This window comes from Natator depressus, chromosome 10, assembly GCF_965152275.1.
Source record: "Natator depressus isolate rNatDep1 chromosome 10, rNatDep2.hap1, whole genome shotgun sequence".
NCBI classification, from domain to species: Eukaryota; Metazoa; Chordata; order Testudines; family Cheloniidae; genus Natator; species Natator depressus.
The window spans coordinates 57710903-57727553 of record NC_134243.1 but is presented as its reverse complement, the minus strand read 5'-3'; the positions used below and the strand labels follow the sequence as shown (position 1 = coordinate 57727553).

At 41.4% G+C, this 16651-nt stretch overlaps 1 protein-coding gene across 1 annotated transcript in view; it reads right to left on the bottom strand.

Annotated features, from left to right (window-relative positions):
* Nucleotides 1-16651, bottom strand: part of ALDH1A2 (aldehyde dehydrogenase 1 family member A2) — a 65565-nt gene that overhangs the window by 8537 nt on the left and 40377 nt on the right. The window contains exons 6-8 of the mRNA XM_074966256.1: nucleotides 14760-14888; nucleotides 14519-14632; nucleotides 2683-2785 (exon numbers count right to left, since the gene is read on the bottom strand). Of these exons, the coding sequence (XP_074822357.1) occupies nucleotides 2683-2785; nucleotides 14519-14632; nucleotides 14760-14888 (346 nt within the window). The remainder of the gene's footprint in view (nucleotides 1-2682; nucleotides 2786-14518; nucleotides 14633-14759; nucleotides 14889-16651) is intronic.

Below are 16651 nucleotides of genomic sequence, written 5' to 3'. Positions count from 1 at the left end.
TGGTTATTTGGGTGCAACAGATGCCTAGAACAGAATTTGGCCCTCATGGTATTTCATGTGCCTTTATAAAGATTAAAAATACCACCTTATTAAGCAGTGATGTCCAACAGGGTAGCCATTACCCCACTGTCAGTTGCAGCACTTTGGAGTTTGGAGTAGAATATGATCAATTTGGGGATTTAAAAAACAACAACAATGCTTTATTTTCAGAACATTCTAGAAAACCCTGTCTAAGAAACATGTCAAACACGTTTCCTTGTCACCATCATCTTGAAAAAGTAATTCAGCCTGTTTCCTGAAACTCATTCAAAATCTCTCAAGAAGACTCCACAAAGATTGAGAACAATAGCATTTAGAACTGGTTAACTGATTTCCTTTTTCTTTTCTTAACATACTTTTGCACTCCGAAGGGCTGTAACCATCCTCTTGTGGCTTTTCAAAGAAAGTATAGTTTCTATGGCTTTGCCACACTATCAGCAAACTTTCACACACGTTGTTCTGTAAACAGATTAAACAGTTCCTTTGTAACAGCCAGCAAAAACTCTTCAATGTTTAACTAGTGACTTAGAATGGTTGGGTGCCAGTAGTGTATTTGCAAAACTTGCAATTGATCCTCTGTTTCGTATGATACACTGTGAACATACCTGGAATTTAAATTTAAATTTTTCTGTAGGACAAGCAGACTATAGGTTGGGGAAAGAAGCTCTTGAAACATTTATAGCATATGGGATCTGTAATAAGTGCTTGGCGGGAGAACAAGTTGCTGCCTGTCAATTGTCTGTGATAACTGAGCTTTGGGCAAGAACTGGACAACTGTTGAAGGGTGTTCATTGTAGAGATGGATTAATTAATATTTTGGCTGCTTGTTTCAGGTTACCTAAAATCACAAAGCTTTAGGCAGAACAATTTGTCCCAATCCAGGAGAATACTGTCAAGTTTTGTATACATGCCTAGTGGCACCTGCTTCAATTTAAGATGTGATTTCAGCCATATTAGTTAAATTGGTTGTAAAAATCATGTGGACAATTTCAGTTTGAATCACTTATTTTAATTTAGCTTTTTATTAGAAATACTTTAAACCAATTCATTAGGAATAGCTTTAAATAATTCAAAATAAACCTCTCAAGCCAAAATAAGGGTGTCCTTAAATGGGTTTGCACTGGTTGAGTTAAATCAGTGCAAGTCTGTGCGTAGCAAGACTTGAGGCCTTGTCTGCATGGGAACTTTTTTGGGGGTATAATCTAAGGTGTGAATTAAGGCAGAGTTATAGTTACATGGTAAACCCCTTGTGTGGATGCCCTTATGGCACTGTAGTTTATGTCACTTGGGAAGGTTTTTAACCTGATAAAAGCCACTCTTCTACCTGAATAAGTGTGTCCACACAGGATTTATACCAGGCTAACTGTAGTTGTATCACTACTGTATATCAGTAGAACTGCTAACTTTTTCCCATACCAACCAGCTCTCTGTAGTTGAGAGTTCTTCGACTTTATCCTAATCTTGCAGAGCCTATCTGAAGGCTTTGAAAGTGGATGTCGGGTTGTATCCTTCTGTTGCTCGGCATGGGGTTTAGTTAAAAACCCTAAATTTCTAGCCCTTATGGTTGCAAAGGCTTTGTCTACACTACGCACCTTTTAGTGACACGGCTGTGCCGCTAGAGGTGTGCCGCTCAAAGACGTGCAGGGTAGCCACTGTTTGTCAGTGGGAGAGAACTCTCCCGCCGACAAAAAACTTCCACCCCCAAGAAGTGGCCGTAGCTTTGTCATCAGGAGAGCGCTCCTGCAGATAAAGCGCTGTTCGCACCGGCACTTTTCATCGACAGAACTTTGGTCTTGGGGGGGGGGGGGGGTATTTTTGCCAGTGTAGACAAAGCCAAAGAAAGCTTTTCAAAGGTGCAATGAGTGCAGTGTGTCTGAACGGCAGCCTGAAACAATAGCTCAAAGCAAGGTGTGAACTGACCCATTTATCGTAATAAGGTGTTAACTTCAAAACCTCCTGCTGAACAATTTAAATGTCAACACTTTAACTACTTAATTACTGATCATTTTAGCAGAAACTTCCAGCTAATGTGCTTATCCCACAATCCTAAAATGCTGCCCGCAACTTCTAAGGTGCCAAAAATCCTAAATTTCAGAGTAGCAGCCGTATTAGTCTGTATTCGCAAAAAGAAAAGGAGTACTTGTGGCACCTTAGAGACTAACACATTTGTTTGAGCATAAGCTTTCGTGAGCTACAGCTGTAAACTGGTTCGTCTCTAAGGTGCCACAAGTACTCCTTTTCTTTTTGCAAAAATCCTAAGTATCTGGCCTGGTATGTGTGTGCCAGAATGGGCAAGAGGGGCTGGATCACTTGATGATTGCCTGTTCTGTTCATTCCCTCTGGGGCACCTGGCACTGGTCACTGTCAGAAGAGAGGTGGAACTTTGGTCTGACCCAGTATGGCCATTCTTATGTTCTAACTCCCAGCTGCACACACCTTACCTAGCTGCCAAACCTCCAGCTACCCTCTAAGGCTCTGACAAAGGCACTTATGCTTTGTCAATGCACAATTCTGCAGCACATTGCAAATCAAGAAATTTAGGAGGAGTGTAAAATGTACAATCAAATCACACAGCAAAAGGAATACTGCACGGATTGTATTATCATTGTCAGATTTAAGGAGATTGCGTAAGTGCTGACTTACAATCAGCATCTGCAAAAATGATGTTGGGGCTCTTCCCTCCCAGCTCCAGAGTTACTCTCTTCAAATTACTCCTTCCAGCTGCTTCTTGGATCAGCTTCCCAACCTGAAAGGAAATGGAGAAACGTTTTACACGCAATGCAGTCATACAGTTAACTGCACTAGCAAGCTCTGGATATCAGTGGGACACAGCTATTAAATAATCCAGCAGGTTCTTCAAATTCACAGATTCATGTAATAAAGAGACAACTTCCCAGGCCTTTCCCAGAACTGGAGGGTGGCCAAGACATGGGACAAACCTGGCAATAGGCACGCCCCTTCAATAGCTGTGCTGAAATGGGTTTGGGTTCTTGTCACAGGGTAGCTAGTCCCTGGGGATAGACTAAGCCCAGTGCCTCTGGAGCAGAGCAGGTGAGTCCAATCTAACCAATTAAAGAGGCCTGGGCTACAGCTGGGCCCATAAAGGGCTTCTAGTGGGCAGTTTGGATGGTGGCAGCGATGGGCAGGGGCAAAGAAGTTACGTGGAGTAGAGCTTGCTTGGGTGCTGGGTCCCTAGAGCAAGGGGCCAGGTGGCTTGGGGCTGCTGCTCCAGGAAGGGAGCAGAGCTGACTGAAACTGGGAAACTGCCAGGAGCACCAGGGACCCCTCGGGGTAAGGGGCGGGGGGCAGCCCTGAAGCCTAAGGCTAAGGAGTGAGTTAAAAGACTGTTTTTGTGTTCGTCTGCTGGCTTCTCTTAAGAAAATAAACCTCCTTGCAAGAGATCGGGCATGGCAGCATACATTTTGGAGCTGGGGAAAAGCCTGGCTCAGTGATCATTTTCTTCTAGTCTTTTTATTGCCAGGATCAATAGGAGAATTAAGCTGAAATCTGTGTAACTGGAATGACTTCTTACACAAGCCAGTTATTTTAATTATCTATGGAGTAAGTGCAAAGGGTTTTCCATACCATTAACAAGAGGTTTAGGCTGACCGCTTTCTGTTGCTACTGAAAAGCAGTACTAGCGCAGAATGCAATAAGTTCTTCTTTAGTAATAAGCACCATCATGCTTCTTTTATACAGTACAGCAGTTAGTAATACGATCACTTTAATTGTATTGTAATTTATTGCAATCCACTCCGAACACTGACATTTTCCAGATTGTTAGCCAAATAAGTTCTGAGGAATGTGTGTGTGTGTGTGTGTATATATATATATATATACATACACACACACACACACACACCCTCTCAAACATTCAATTTTTAGTCCCCAAAGAATTAAACTAATTTGAAGAGTGAAATTATAAACCAGAGAATATCACCTCATCTTAAAATTAGCTGCATTATACATAGGATTAACAGCATACAGTAGTTACAGAAGGATTGCACAGGCAAAATACAGCGCACACATACCAGGCCAGGTACTAAGCTGCATCACAGCTAGAACAGGTAATAAGCATGGGAATCAAAGGTGGTTTTGAGATCCCTTTGCACCTTCTCAATCCTAGGGGCCATTGGAGGCAAATGCAGCCCCTGGTGTAGTTTGGAGCAGCCCTAAGAGATGATGCTTCAGGTGAGGATCAATAAAGTTCAGCACCAGTCTGGCCACCCCCACCTTCTGCTAGCCATACCTATGACATGCCACCTATGCCAATGTCAGAAGGGTCGTGTAGCATGGAGCCGGAGCTGGTAACACCTGCTCTATGTTCCCTGGAGATTCCCCTGTGCTGGGGAAATCCCCAATAACCAGTTTAACTAGATTTTTGCTTGGTTTCCATTGTTTGAACTGCATTATTATGCCCATTTTGTAGGTTTGGGAAACAATCACGGGGAGAGTAAGGCCCTGATATAGTAAAACATGAGTACAGGGTTCAGTGCTCTGCTGAAAAGGGATGGACTTAAGCATGTTCTGAAACGCTTTGTTGAATCAGGGCCTAAGGCTCAGATCCTCAAAGGTATTTAGGCAACTAAGGAGTTAGATGCCTAAAAGCCTATGAGAATCTGGGTCTAAATTACATGCCCAAGGTCACACCGCAAGTCAGTAGCTGGCTGACACACATGTACACATGCATTTTGATTCCCAATCCTTCTCTCTAGCCATTAGAAATCAGTCTTTCCTTGTGCAAAAATCCCATCGGCAGCTGAACTTTCATCTACACTTTGATTGTGCTGCAGGACCTAGCTGTTGATATTTCTCAATGTTAAACTTCTATACACAGGGCCAGGTGACTGTGACTGCCAGCATTAAGGGGTTAATAGGAGAGAAGCTGACCTACAGAATTAAAGTCAGTCTGCTGGAGAAAGTTAAGTCAGCACTGGAGTAATCATAAATGAAATAGAAACCCAGGGCCCCCACCAGAAAAAACAAAGAAAAAAGCCCACAGGATAATTAGGGAATTGTCAACCATTCCATGTAACTCAGTGATTAACTGGGTATCTGGCGATACCACTATCAAGTTTGACTGTGGATTTTTTAAAAATAAATTAACTTCAGCATCTTTTCTTTACCTCTATACTGATGAAACAGAGTGCTGACATTATCATGAAATTCCTTACATATCCCCTTAATTGGAGCTGATTTTACCACTATGTTTAACTGACAGCCGGGCCACACTGAATATGTTTAACACGTCACTTAGAAATTCCAACATCTCCCAAACAGGTATGAAATGTACGTTTGAAAATCAGCTAGAGCCTGGCCGTTATAGTCGGTGCTCTAGCCAATGGCACTCTGCAGCCTTATGGCTTCAGCCTCCCTCTTTGAAAGACCAATAATTAACTAGTTCCACCCCAAAATCACAATACAAACAAAAAGCAGAACATGTTAAGGAGGACAAAATTTATCTTTCCTGCCACCCCAGCATTTCCACTTTAATGTCATAATAATTTTTGTGACCAAGTTAAAAAAAAGATTAAAACGCCTGGCAAAACACGTGGTTGCCAAGAGGGCCGGATTTACACTTTACGTACCCCTAGGCACAGCATCTTCAGCACCTCTCCCTCCCCCCGCCCCCGCCTACAGCTGACCTTAGTGTGTGCTGTAAAAAATGAAACTTTTAACCCGCTTTTAACTTTAAGGAACCCCGAGAATGCCGGTGCCCCTAGGTACATGCCTATTGTGCCTAATTGGAAACCTGGCCTTGGTTGCCAAATGTTATAGGACCCAAGGGGCTGGAGACCATGGTCCTAATTTGGAAATGTGTTGTCTTTAATATACAGAGGTTGTCAACGTTGCAAGAATAAGCTTAACAGAGAGTCTTACTTCAGCCTTAACACTGGGAATAAAAGCACGTTTATGGGTGGTAGGGCACAAAGCAGCTTACTACGGGGCATGCTCCCGAGTAAGCACTGGCATTTTGTTCAGTCGGTACAGTGCTCTGTGCACTCATGGCATGAGGGGAGCCTTAAGGAGGGTACTGAGGCTGTGATTATTTATTGAGGAAAGGAGCCTTTTTCATTTCTCTCTTCATCCACAGCGAGAGTTACCAAGGGATAAGTGATAGCGTTCCAGTCCCTGTAGTCTTTTAGTTCATGCTCCCTGTGGTGTCTCTTAGCTCTATCTGTGAACTTCCAACAGGCAATGCAGCGTAGCGAGGGAACTTTGGAAACGAGGACTCCCCCACAGATAATGGAGCTGAGCTGATTAATCAGCAGGAATGTTGGCACAGAAAGCCTCAACTCCCCATCCTTGTTTTGAATAGGCTGCAAGATAGATATCAGGAGTATCCCTGGATAAGTTGTGAAGTACCATAACCCTGTAAACTGCATGGAGGGTGTGGGTAGATGTAATTTGGCTCATCTCAAAGAAAACAATCTGTTATGTGGGGTGAGGGGTGGTGGTGGTTGGTTGGTTGGAGGGGGAGGGGAACGGGACACCCAGCTGTACAGGGCACCTCTGTTCAAAACAGCTACTTGAATCGCAGTCCCTAAAAGTGTTCAATTATTAAACTGATGGCTGTTTTCTTTGTATTAATTCAATAATTGACAGGAGCACTCAATAGTTTGCTTTGTTTTTGAATGATTAATCTTTCTTATCAGAAGAGACTCATCTAGTCACATATTAAATAGGAGTGTGCAAACCAGTTTGGGATGAGACCCAAAACTTTACCCAAATTCTTTTAGAGGGTGGGGTTTCGGGTAAGCTATTACACCCATTAACTTTTATTTTCATGTGCCTCTGTGCTTTCTGATTCCAGACAGAAGTGGAAGTGCTAAAATCATACAAGAAAAGCTGTAATTTCTAATCTTACTAAAGCCCTGGAAATCTCAAAACCTCTTTCCCCCACCACAAAAACCAAAAGAAAGCCCTAGTCCTGTGAGGTTTCCACTCCAGTCCTGAATAGTGCATTTGAATGTTCAGGTGCTTCTCTGACCTGAAGCTCCCAATGTTTTGAGGCTGTTTAGTGGTCTAAGAATCAAGTAAGCACTACCTATAATCCTTGGATTCACACAGCAGGGTCAGTTTAGTCCTTTAAACTTCTGAGGTAAAAGAATTCAGTGGGATTTTTCGACAAAACCTTTAAAGCTGAGATGTTGCTTGCTTTGTGTGAACTTTGATTCCAGATTGTCTCCAGAGCACTCAGTATAACCCTATTTGACCACATGAGGTACTCTGCTTCTAAAGTGACCTTAGGGACTGTCCCCTGGCCAGCAAAGATTAGTGAACTTCACAATCCTGAAGTGGACAAGAGTAGCTTTTGGAATGTAGCCTTATCCTGGAGGAAGGACAACTTCCTAGCTCTCTACCAAATTCAATAAGGAAAGAAAAAAGAATGGTTTTATTTCGGGTATCCTAGTTATTCAGGAAGCAAAAGTTGCCCAGCAGAATGAGTGACAAAAATTATCAAGAGGGCTTAAGCTAAAATTATGAATGAGTTATAATATATCCTTCCCAAAGCCTCCTGTATTGGGCATTTCAGTAGTATGATTAACTGACAGACTTTTGGAAATGGAACACACAGCCTTTAAGAATTTTATTGTTAGTGGAAGAAAAACCAGGACGTAATCTTGCAAGAAGATCCAAAAACAAGGAAAGATTTTATGATAGAAGAGAGCTGACACAACTCATTACTCATGCAGTAGGTAGACATGCTGTCTATATCATGCAACATGACATTCATCTCACTTAGGAAATGAAAGGAGAATCCTGCTGAGTAAATTAGAATAAATGGTAATACAGCTGTTAGCTACAAACATTTGTTTGGCATGAATCAATCTTGACTCTCCTGTAGCTTGCTTTGATGGTCTCTCTAGTCTCTTGTTGACTAATGATGAGATCATGGTTTGTTAATCTAACTGCATAAAGAAAACACTCTGCCAAGCAAAATGCAGACCGCTTTGTTGGGTTTTATTGAAGTTGTTTATGGACCTTGTGTTTACATAGGCATCCAAACCCATTTATTGAATATTTATTTGACTTATGCACATAACTGCATGAACATAGAACTGAATCATATCTTTAATCTGAGTTACTCTGTCTGCTTTTTAATGGGATTTAGCTTAAACAACATGGAAACCAGCCACCTAAAATACATTTCTTGTTGGCCAGCGCTTCAAATGTTTAGCATGCTATCTGTGATTCCTATCATCTTGAGAGCATGTAAAAACTGGATGGAGTTGCAAACCAGTTCAGATTTGGAGGAAACACATTTGTTTTTGAACAGAAGTTATTGATACACATTAAGCATTTGCTGAGCAAACTGCTAGGTAATATGTAGCAACATGCAAATTTATATTAAAACCTTCCCCTTGTCAATACATTTCTAATCTATATTGTATTATTTTCATCCTTTGTATGGACTATATACTTACCAACTACAGTACTATATGTTTTGCTTGAGTCATTAGATATTATTATTAGTCCTATATGTCCTTACAAGAACTCATGCTTTGTATACACATAGACATTGGATTAGTTGTGTTAGTATCTTATAATGATAACACTATTACTAGTTTAGTAAATGTAACATAAAAGGCCTGATTCTCAACCTGGCCTCAACTCCCTCCATTTTTGAACAAACAATGTGTTATGGTTGTAAATATAAAGTTAATGTTTTAGTGCATTCAATAATGCCTCCCTCTCATGACTGTGAAGTACAGGCTGGGACTAGCTGGTTAGAATAGGCAATATGAGCTTTGTTGATTGTATTGTTGTGTGTATTTGTTGGGAGATAGAAGACCAGAGAGAACTAGATAGTCCTATGTGTCCGGTGATCTCATGGACTGTTGCCAAGTGCTTATGACTATATCATGAGTCTGTTGGTTTGGTGGGTTGTTTTTGTTTTTTTTTAAAGGCCCAGGACCGTGAGCCATGGGATTAGGTGAGAATCACAGCTTTCCTTTTTTAAAATGAAATAAGTTTCTAGTCCTCCTGGCTGTAGAGAAAAACTTGAAAACGTGACCCCCTAAAAGCTCAAACCCACAAAGCTACATAAAAAGAATCCCAAATGTATCTAATGTGTTTAAGCCAATCACGATTTTTTTTTAATTCAGGGTAAGCAAATAAGAAGCTGCCGTCTCCGCAAATCATGTGCAAAGTCTGAACACTGTGTGCTTCAGATATTTATTGGCTTTTACAAACATTTTAAAATCAGATGGTGTTCTAAAACTCGGATAATGCTATTTTTAAAATGTTCCACTTATTGGCCTCCGCCATGGTAACTTAGCTGGCTGTCCAAGTACTGCATGCAAAACACTTACACAGGCATTTTTGGTGGCTGCAGAATTTGGCTGGCAACTACAATAACGGCTTTTCTGTCTTTCTGAGCCCTTTCCCCCTCACTATTTAGAGAACCTGTCTTTAAAGAATGAAAAGATCTTAGGAAGAGGAAGAACTGCCGCTCAGCATTTGAGATATGTGTAAATTGCTGCCCCCTCACAAGAATGTATGTTGTTGTAAACAATGGCTGAAGCAGTTCATTTTACTATAGGGAAAGAGAAGATAATGGCTCAATTAATACATGACCTCATTCCATACAGTGAAAAAAATGTTTAAGGTGCTTTTGGAGCAGTCTTCAGTTCTCACTTCTGTCCACCATTAATATTGCATTATCTAGTGTTGACAACCTACAGGGATCTGTAAAGTGATAAAAATGAAGATATCTCCTGCCCTAAAGAAGTAGCAGTCCAAAGGCAAGTATAGGGACACACTAGGAAATCCAGAGCTTGGGATAACTTAGGTTCTTAAAAGATCATTTGATTGTATGTAACTTTAACATAATCACTCCTTGTGGGCCTCCTGGAAGAACTGTATTTTTAAAAGGGATGTAAATGTGCAGAAGGTAGTGAGATGGTGAGGAAATCAAATGGAGGGTGGCATAGAAAAAATGCATGCAGATGGCTATGGGAAACAAGGCAACAGGGGTAAAATCCTGGCCCAACTGAAGTCAATGGCAAAGCTTCCATTGGCTTCAGCAGGGCAAGGATTTCACCCTGGACTGGCACCAATGGTTGGGCAGAGAGGGTGAGGGCAATATGACAGGAAACCAAACCCATGAGGTAGGTGGCAAGAGCGGAGTCATGAAGAGCTGAGAAAGTGAGGAGGAGCCCTGTAAACTCAAAGTAGTGGAAGCCCATGAGTAAATACAAATAGGTGGTGACCTGGTCAGCTCAATTGGTGAAGAAGGTCCCATTTGGCAGCTAAAGTTTGACCGATGGGGTGGAGGGAAAAAAAGGGTGTCAATGAGGTCAGAGAGGAGAAGGTTGCAATAATTGAGAAGAGACACAATCGGGGCCTGGTTCAGTAAAAAGCACCTAATAGAAACAACCAATCTTGTTAGAAATCCCTCCATCAAGCAAGCTGTTGAAGAGTATCAACTGGTGCAAGCAGAGAAGCCTAAAGGGACCATGGCAAAATGTTCCAAATCTGGATCTTGTGCTCAGTATGATTTTTTTCCCCTTCAGTGCATTGGTTCTCAAAGTGTGGTTCATAAACCACCAATAGTCTGGAGAACTTTTCCTAATGAGCCATTGAGAACCATGCATTGGGGGATTAGGAGAGGAGGTGATGCATGGAGGGATGTTTTCTCTTGTAAAGTGGTGTAAAATGAGATGAAAGAGATGAAGGACCACTGTTTTGTGCATGAGATGAGCCATGAAGGAAGGGGGATGGGGGAAGGGAATAGTGATAGTATCAGGGAAAACATGATTCATGGGATGGGAAGATGAAAGGGAAGCATAGGCATATTTTGACTTTATATTTGGGGGTGGAGGGGGACAGCTCCAGTCAGGCCAATGGGGCCATGCATGGGGTAGGCAAATTCCACACCTATCCAAGGCTTTCAGTTTGGGGAGGGGCAAAACTCCCTGGTCTCTCCAAACTATGCCCATGAAGGGAAGATGGTCTTTGCACACACATGACATTTTAAAACAATTCTCAAAGTGCCCAAGAGTCTGAGACAGAAATAGAGAAGAGCTGGAGAGTACAAACTGATCAACAAAACAGTCACAAACCTCACACCTGAGCCATCAGGAAGTGACTAGTTCATATTTTGATTGATTCAAGTGCTATAGCAAGTTCTGCATGGATTCTTCTCCTCTCTAATCTGAATTAAACTCCCTGAAAGAGACAAATGTCCCCCTTTCCACTTAAAGACCCGTGAAAGGCACACTTGCAAAAATGTCTGCCTCATGGTTCCTTGGTTCTATGAGGTGAAGCCAATGGGCATGCAGACCTTCAAATGGATGGGATGAGGGGCTTATGGAGGCCAGCTATCCATTGGCTCTTCCACTGTGGTTGGGCATTACTTGCTTGACTGAAGATTATGGAGATGCAGTCAATGCTGCTGAGTACAGCAATAATTTATGTGGCAATTTGAAATATAAACTCGCTCTGTCTCCTGCTGGCAAGTCAAACCATGCACCCCAACTTGCACAGAGAAGAGCTTGTGTAATATGGCATGCTGGTGGCTTTACAGTGGAAGAAGACAAAGCATGTGGCCACCTGACCCGTATGTATTCCCCCGACTGCTTTTCCATGTGATTAATTTGGTTTTACTGAGCTAGGGTTGCCAATTTGGTTGGACGTATTCCTGGAGATTTCATCACATGACATAATCTTTATTTAAAGACTAATCTTCAATTCATGGAGACTCCAGGACAATCCTGAAGGGTTAGCAACCCTATTTTACTCCCCGTCATGCTGTGCTGCACAAGGGAGTGAGTGGGGAACTAGGTGGACTGAAAAGTGAGTTTGGCTCAACCAGCAGATTCTGCCAAGTTCTTGGCGGGGGCGTGTATTCCTCTGGATTCAGTGGGCATTCTAGTGCCATTATCATGAATTACACTTGTTTACTGAGAGAATAGAAGTCTTTTATCACTCCATCAATTGGGATCATATTGTCTCTCTCAGGTTAGGAGAGGGAAATGAGAGATGCAGTTTATAGCCCTGACTGAGGAAAGCATCTCTGTTCAAGACAGAACTTAAGCATATGCTTAAAGTTAAGCATGTTCTGACGTGTTGTCTTGAACAGGCATGGATATAAAGTACGTTCTTCAGTGCTTCCCTGAAGCAGGGCCTAAATGAGTTAGAGATTGAAGTCAAAATATGAGAAAAAACTTGTCATCTTTGAATAGACCTAGACTTGAGCCCTCACAATGGACTCCAGCATGGAGTCACAGTCATGCACTTGGTCTCTCTTAGTCTTATTTCTTTTGTTTGTTGAATTTTTATTATTTATGAAATTGTACCAAGAATGACCTCTTCCCCCCACCCTCCTTAAAGGAACGCTGATGAAAAAGAGACAATAAAACCCAATTAATGCTGATTCTGCAAACAGAAGATTTTTTTTGCAGGCAGTTGGGGAGCTTAATTAGCTTTTACAGGACAATATTGATTGTTTACGGTATAAGCAAGAGGTTCTAGTGGTGGAGACTTGAGAAGAACCCATGCTACAGGCACTTAAACTGGAATAACTTTGCTTTTCTTCTGATAGGTTTTATCATTAACTTGTTGGAGCTAAAATAGTAACTGCCTGTGCTAGCACCTGGAAGAGCTGTGGGACTGGAATATTCTGGCTCTGGGTATATCTGATGGCTGTAAGAAACCACATCACTTGAATATCCAACTGACCTGCTGTAGGTAAGAGTAGACACACAAAATATTTCCATTTTTATTTCATTAAAAAATGTGAAAACTGTTTCTGAGAAGTCTGATGCTCTGTATAACCATTGATATTACAGGACCATGTCTAAAATGTTACAGTGTTGACTTGCTGTTATAAGAATTCAGTGTTACAGGAAATCAGAAACAATATGGAACAGTTTACGCTAACTCTGCATTAAAATGTTCCATCTGTTCTTGCTTTAGGTTCTTAGAGAATTGCTTTTTCATCTCAGTAATGCTTTTCACTTCCTATTAGTAAGGCTTTTAAAGGTAGGCACTGAGTTAGTATAAAACCCACAGCTTTTGAGTTTTAAGCGCCTATTAAAACTAAAGCTGTCTTGAACTACAATAAAAATTTATTTTGGCTACAAAAGACAACTTTGAAACCTAACCCATCTGTATTATTTCTCCTCCAAACAGCGCAACATCCTGTATAATAGAATATTTATCTTAAACACAGACCACATACCTTTGTGAAAACAATTGTTTCAACTTAATTTATTGGGGGGGTGGGAGGGGGAGACAGAGCTTATATTAAGATTTCCAATATTCTATGATGCTAATGTAAATCGCTAACAGAACAGGAGTTGTAATGAAATTGTTGCAATTTTTCAAAGTAATCTGAAATCTGTTTGTTGCAATTGACTTTGTTACTTTTTACATATTATAACCTAAATTTTCATAAAAATCCACACATAATTACACATGGTAAATTTTCTTCAAGGTAATTTTGTGTGTAAACTAGGCACACAATTGCATCCACATTATACTGACGATTTAGGCCCATACACTGTGGTACCTACGATTCATTATAGATTTTATGGTACCAAAAAGTACTGAAAGTAATAGATTAGCTTGATCCCGCAGTCACTGCACGAACAAGTTTCCCAGTGATTTCAGTGAGAGTTACCATGCATGCACATAAGGACGGCAGGATCAGGTTATAATCTCACACCAAGAGTAAATCTATCTCACTATGGAGTGTAGTCTACTCTTGATGCACACAAAATGTCCGTTGAGCCTAGTGGGAGTCATGTACACATATCAAGGAGGGAACAGACCCCTGGAATTGTAGGATCCATCCATACAATAGTTTGTCAAAGTCTCAATGGATCAGGGCCTGTTATTAGTACTCTCTAAATATTACCAGTCCTGAAACTCCCATTGAGATTCCTCTCCTTCTGGTTTCCTTTTTTCCTCTCCTCAGACTGAGAGATAAGGACCCTTCTATGGTGGCATCAGCCTGTAGCACCTCTATTATCCCCAACTCCTGAATGATAACAGCGGTCTTTGTACATATTTGAGAGTTAGGCAAAGTCACTGTTCTGGTTGGTTCAGCCCCCTTTATGTAGATTAAAACCATTCTCTTCAGCGTTAACCTCTTCAATAGCTTCTAGGTCACACAGATTATGGACACCAAAGAGGGACTTGTGTACCGTATGGCTTATACTACACAATCTATCTACCCATGTGTCCTAATTCATGTCCTCACAAGCCCATAGGAAATCCTACCAATATTTTTCCACATGTGCTTCTTGTGCCATGGTATTTGGTACAGCAGGTGTTAAGGGGAAAGTGACACCTCTGCTTTGGTAGTGTGATAATATGTAGATTTAGCTGGGAAGGACAGACCGTTCTGGTGTGAGTATATCCTTTCTGCTGGATGACCCGGAGGAACTTCAGTCAAGAGCTTGGCTATTGTTCCCTAAATATTTTCTGGATTGATATCTTACAGTAACATATTTTAGAATACACTTACCTCAGTAGATCCAGTAAAAGCAATTTTATCTATGCCAACATGAGAAGCTATTGCTGCGCCTGCAGTTGGACCAAATCCTGGCAAAATATTGACTACTCCCGGCGGAAAGCCAGCCTAGCAAAACAGAATTAGAGGAAACATGGTTTGTGAAAATTGACCAAGCAAACTAAACTAGACGAGCTGTGGTAGTTCCTTAGCTGCCAGGAGAGCAGGAGACATTATTCCTGTCAATTATTCTTACCTCCTTGACGAGGGCTCCCATATAAAGCGCGCTGAGTGGTGTTTGCTCTGCTGGTTTAATAACTACTGTATTGCCACAGCACAGAGCTGGGGCAATCTTCCATGCAAACATCAGCAGGGGGAAGTTCCACTGTAGGAAAAAATAAAAGTTGATAGATGGAAAAATATTGCAGTGGTGCTTTGTTTTCAAGATGTCAAGCTGCTACCTCACTGATTTCTCAGGCTTATCCTCCACATAAATCTTTCCCAGCACAAAGCAAGGTTTTTTTTTAATTACCACCATTAAGAAAGAGGCAACAATGACCTTTCAATTCTTCTTTCTCCTCTACTCAAAGAATTATAACCTCCGCCCCCCCATCTTCTCAAAAAGAATTTTGGGTTAGACGTCAATTTTTTTAATCCGAGCTTTTAATTTCATTGACTATTCTGCAATTGGCACCTCTTCCTCCCCTCCCCCCATTCAGGACAAATAGCTGCTGGCTCTGTGGTGTTCAGAAAGAACTATTTTGCATCAGTGCCAGATTATATAGATAGATTTCTAATCCTTGAATGCTTTTTAAGAACTCCAGAGCATTTCTAGGCAAACCCATACATAATTAACTGATGGGATTATAAGAAATAACTCCCACACACACACACACACACACACACATCCCTCCCAATATCTCTACAGTAGCAGCACTCTGTATTATCTATTTATTTACCAAGGAAGTTTTAACATGTTTACAGATCATTGCCATGGAAATATCAGAGACAAAAAGACAGTCAACTATCTGTGTCATTTTCATTACAAGTTCTTTTTGAACAATTGGTATGAAACACACAATAAAAAGAGAGACAATAAATTGATCCAGACAAATTATCTGCTGGTGTAAGCTACTCCATTGACTTCAACTGAAGGATGCCAATTTACTGCAGCAGAAAATTTGGCCCATTATATTTATTTGCTGCACAAAATGGCTAGGATTCCATCTGGTAGCAATCATCAAATGTATCGGGCCTTCTGCATTTGGGCCTGATCGTGCAAACACTTATGCATGTACGTTATTTTACTCACATGAGCAGTCCCATTGATTTCATGTGAGTAACGTTATTCACATCTGCGGTTGCAGCATTGAACTCATAGATGTAACTACAATAATCTCACTTGGAAGAAAACAGAAATATCAGTCATGAAGAATCAGCCACTAGCTAGAAGGTGTTACTGCCTGATGCACATCAGCTGCCACTCTCATAGACCTCTCGCTGGACCCTGGCAAGCTTGAAAAAATACACAAATGTCTTTCCTTCACCAAACACCCAATTTTTTCCCCCCTCAGTTGTTTATAAACTTTGGAGACAGAGTGATGTTTTAATTCCATCACCAGTATATAAGCCTGGGAGTGGAGACATTGGGCCAACAGTATGCTGACAGCCTGCACTTCTGCCGCCTGTTGCAGTAAAGCTCTGAAGAGTTGTATAGTGCAAAATGTGGCAGGGTGAAAATAGGCATTCCTAGTTAGGAACCTTGCAAGGTCTTTCCTCATTCTTCTCCAGGAAGGTTTTGCTACATAAGACACTAAAAATCAAAATAAATACAGCTTCAACCTACGTCTCTGCACAAAACATATGTAACGGATTATGTGTTTGGACTGTGCTGTTAATGCCTAATTTACAGCTGGATCCTGGCCTAGGACATATCTACCTACTGGATCTCCTCTCTCCTTATGTCAGGATGCCACAGCTGTGATCAGCAGAGGCACCTGAGCTGGATCCCCCTCCATTTAAAAGAGAGGAGCTCAGCAATAGAGCGTTCTCCATGAGGGGAATCTCAGGTCTGAGAGAAGCTTCGCACCCCTGGCCCCAAATGGCCCGGGTTTGTTAACCTTCAGGGTATGCTGCAGGATTCAAGGC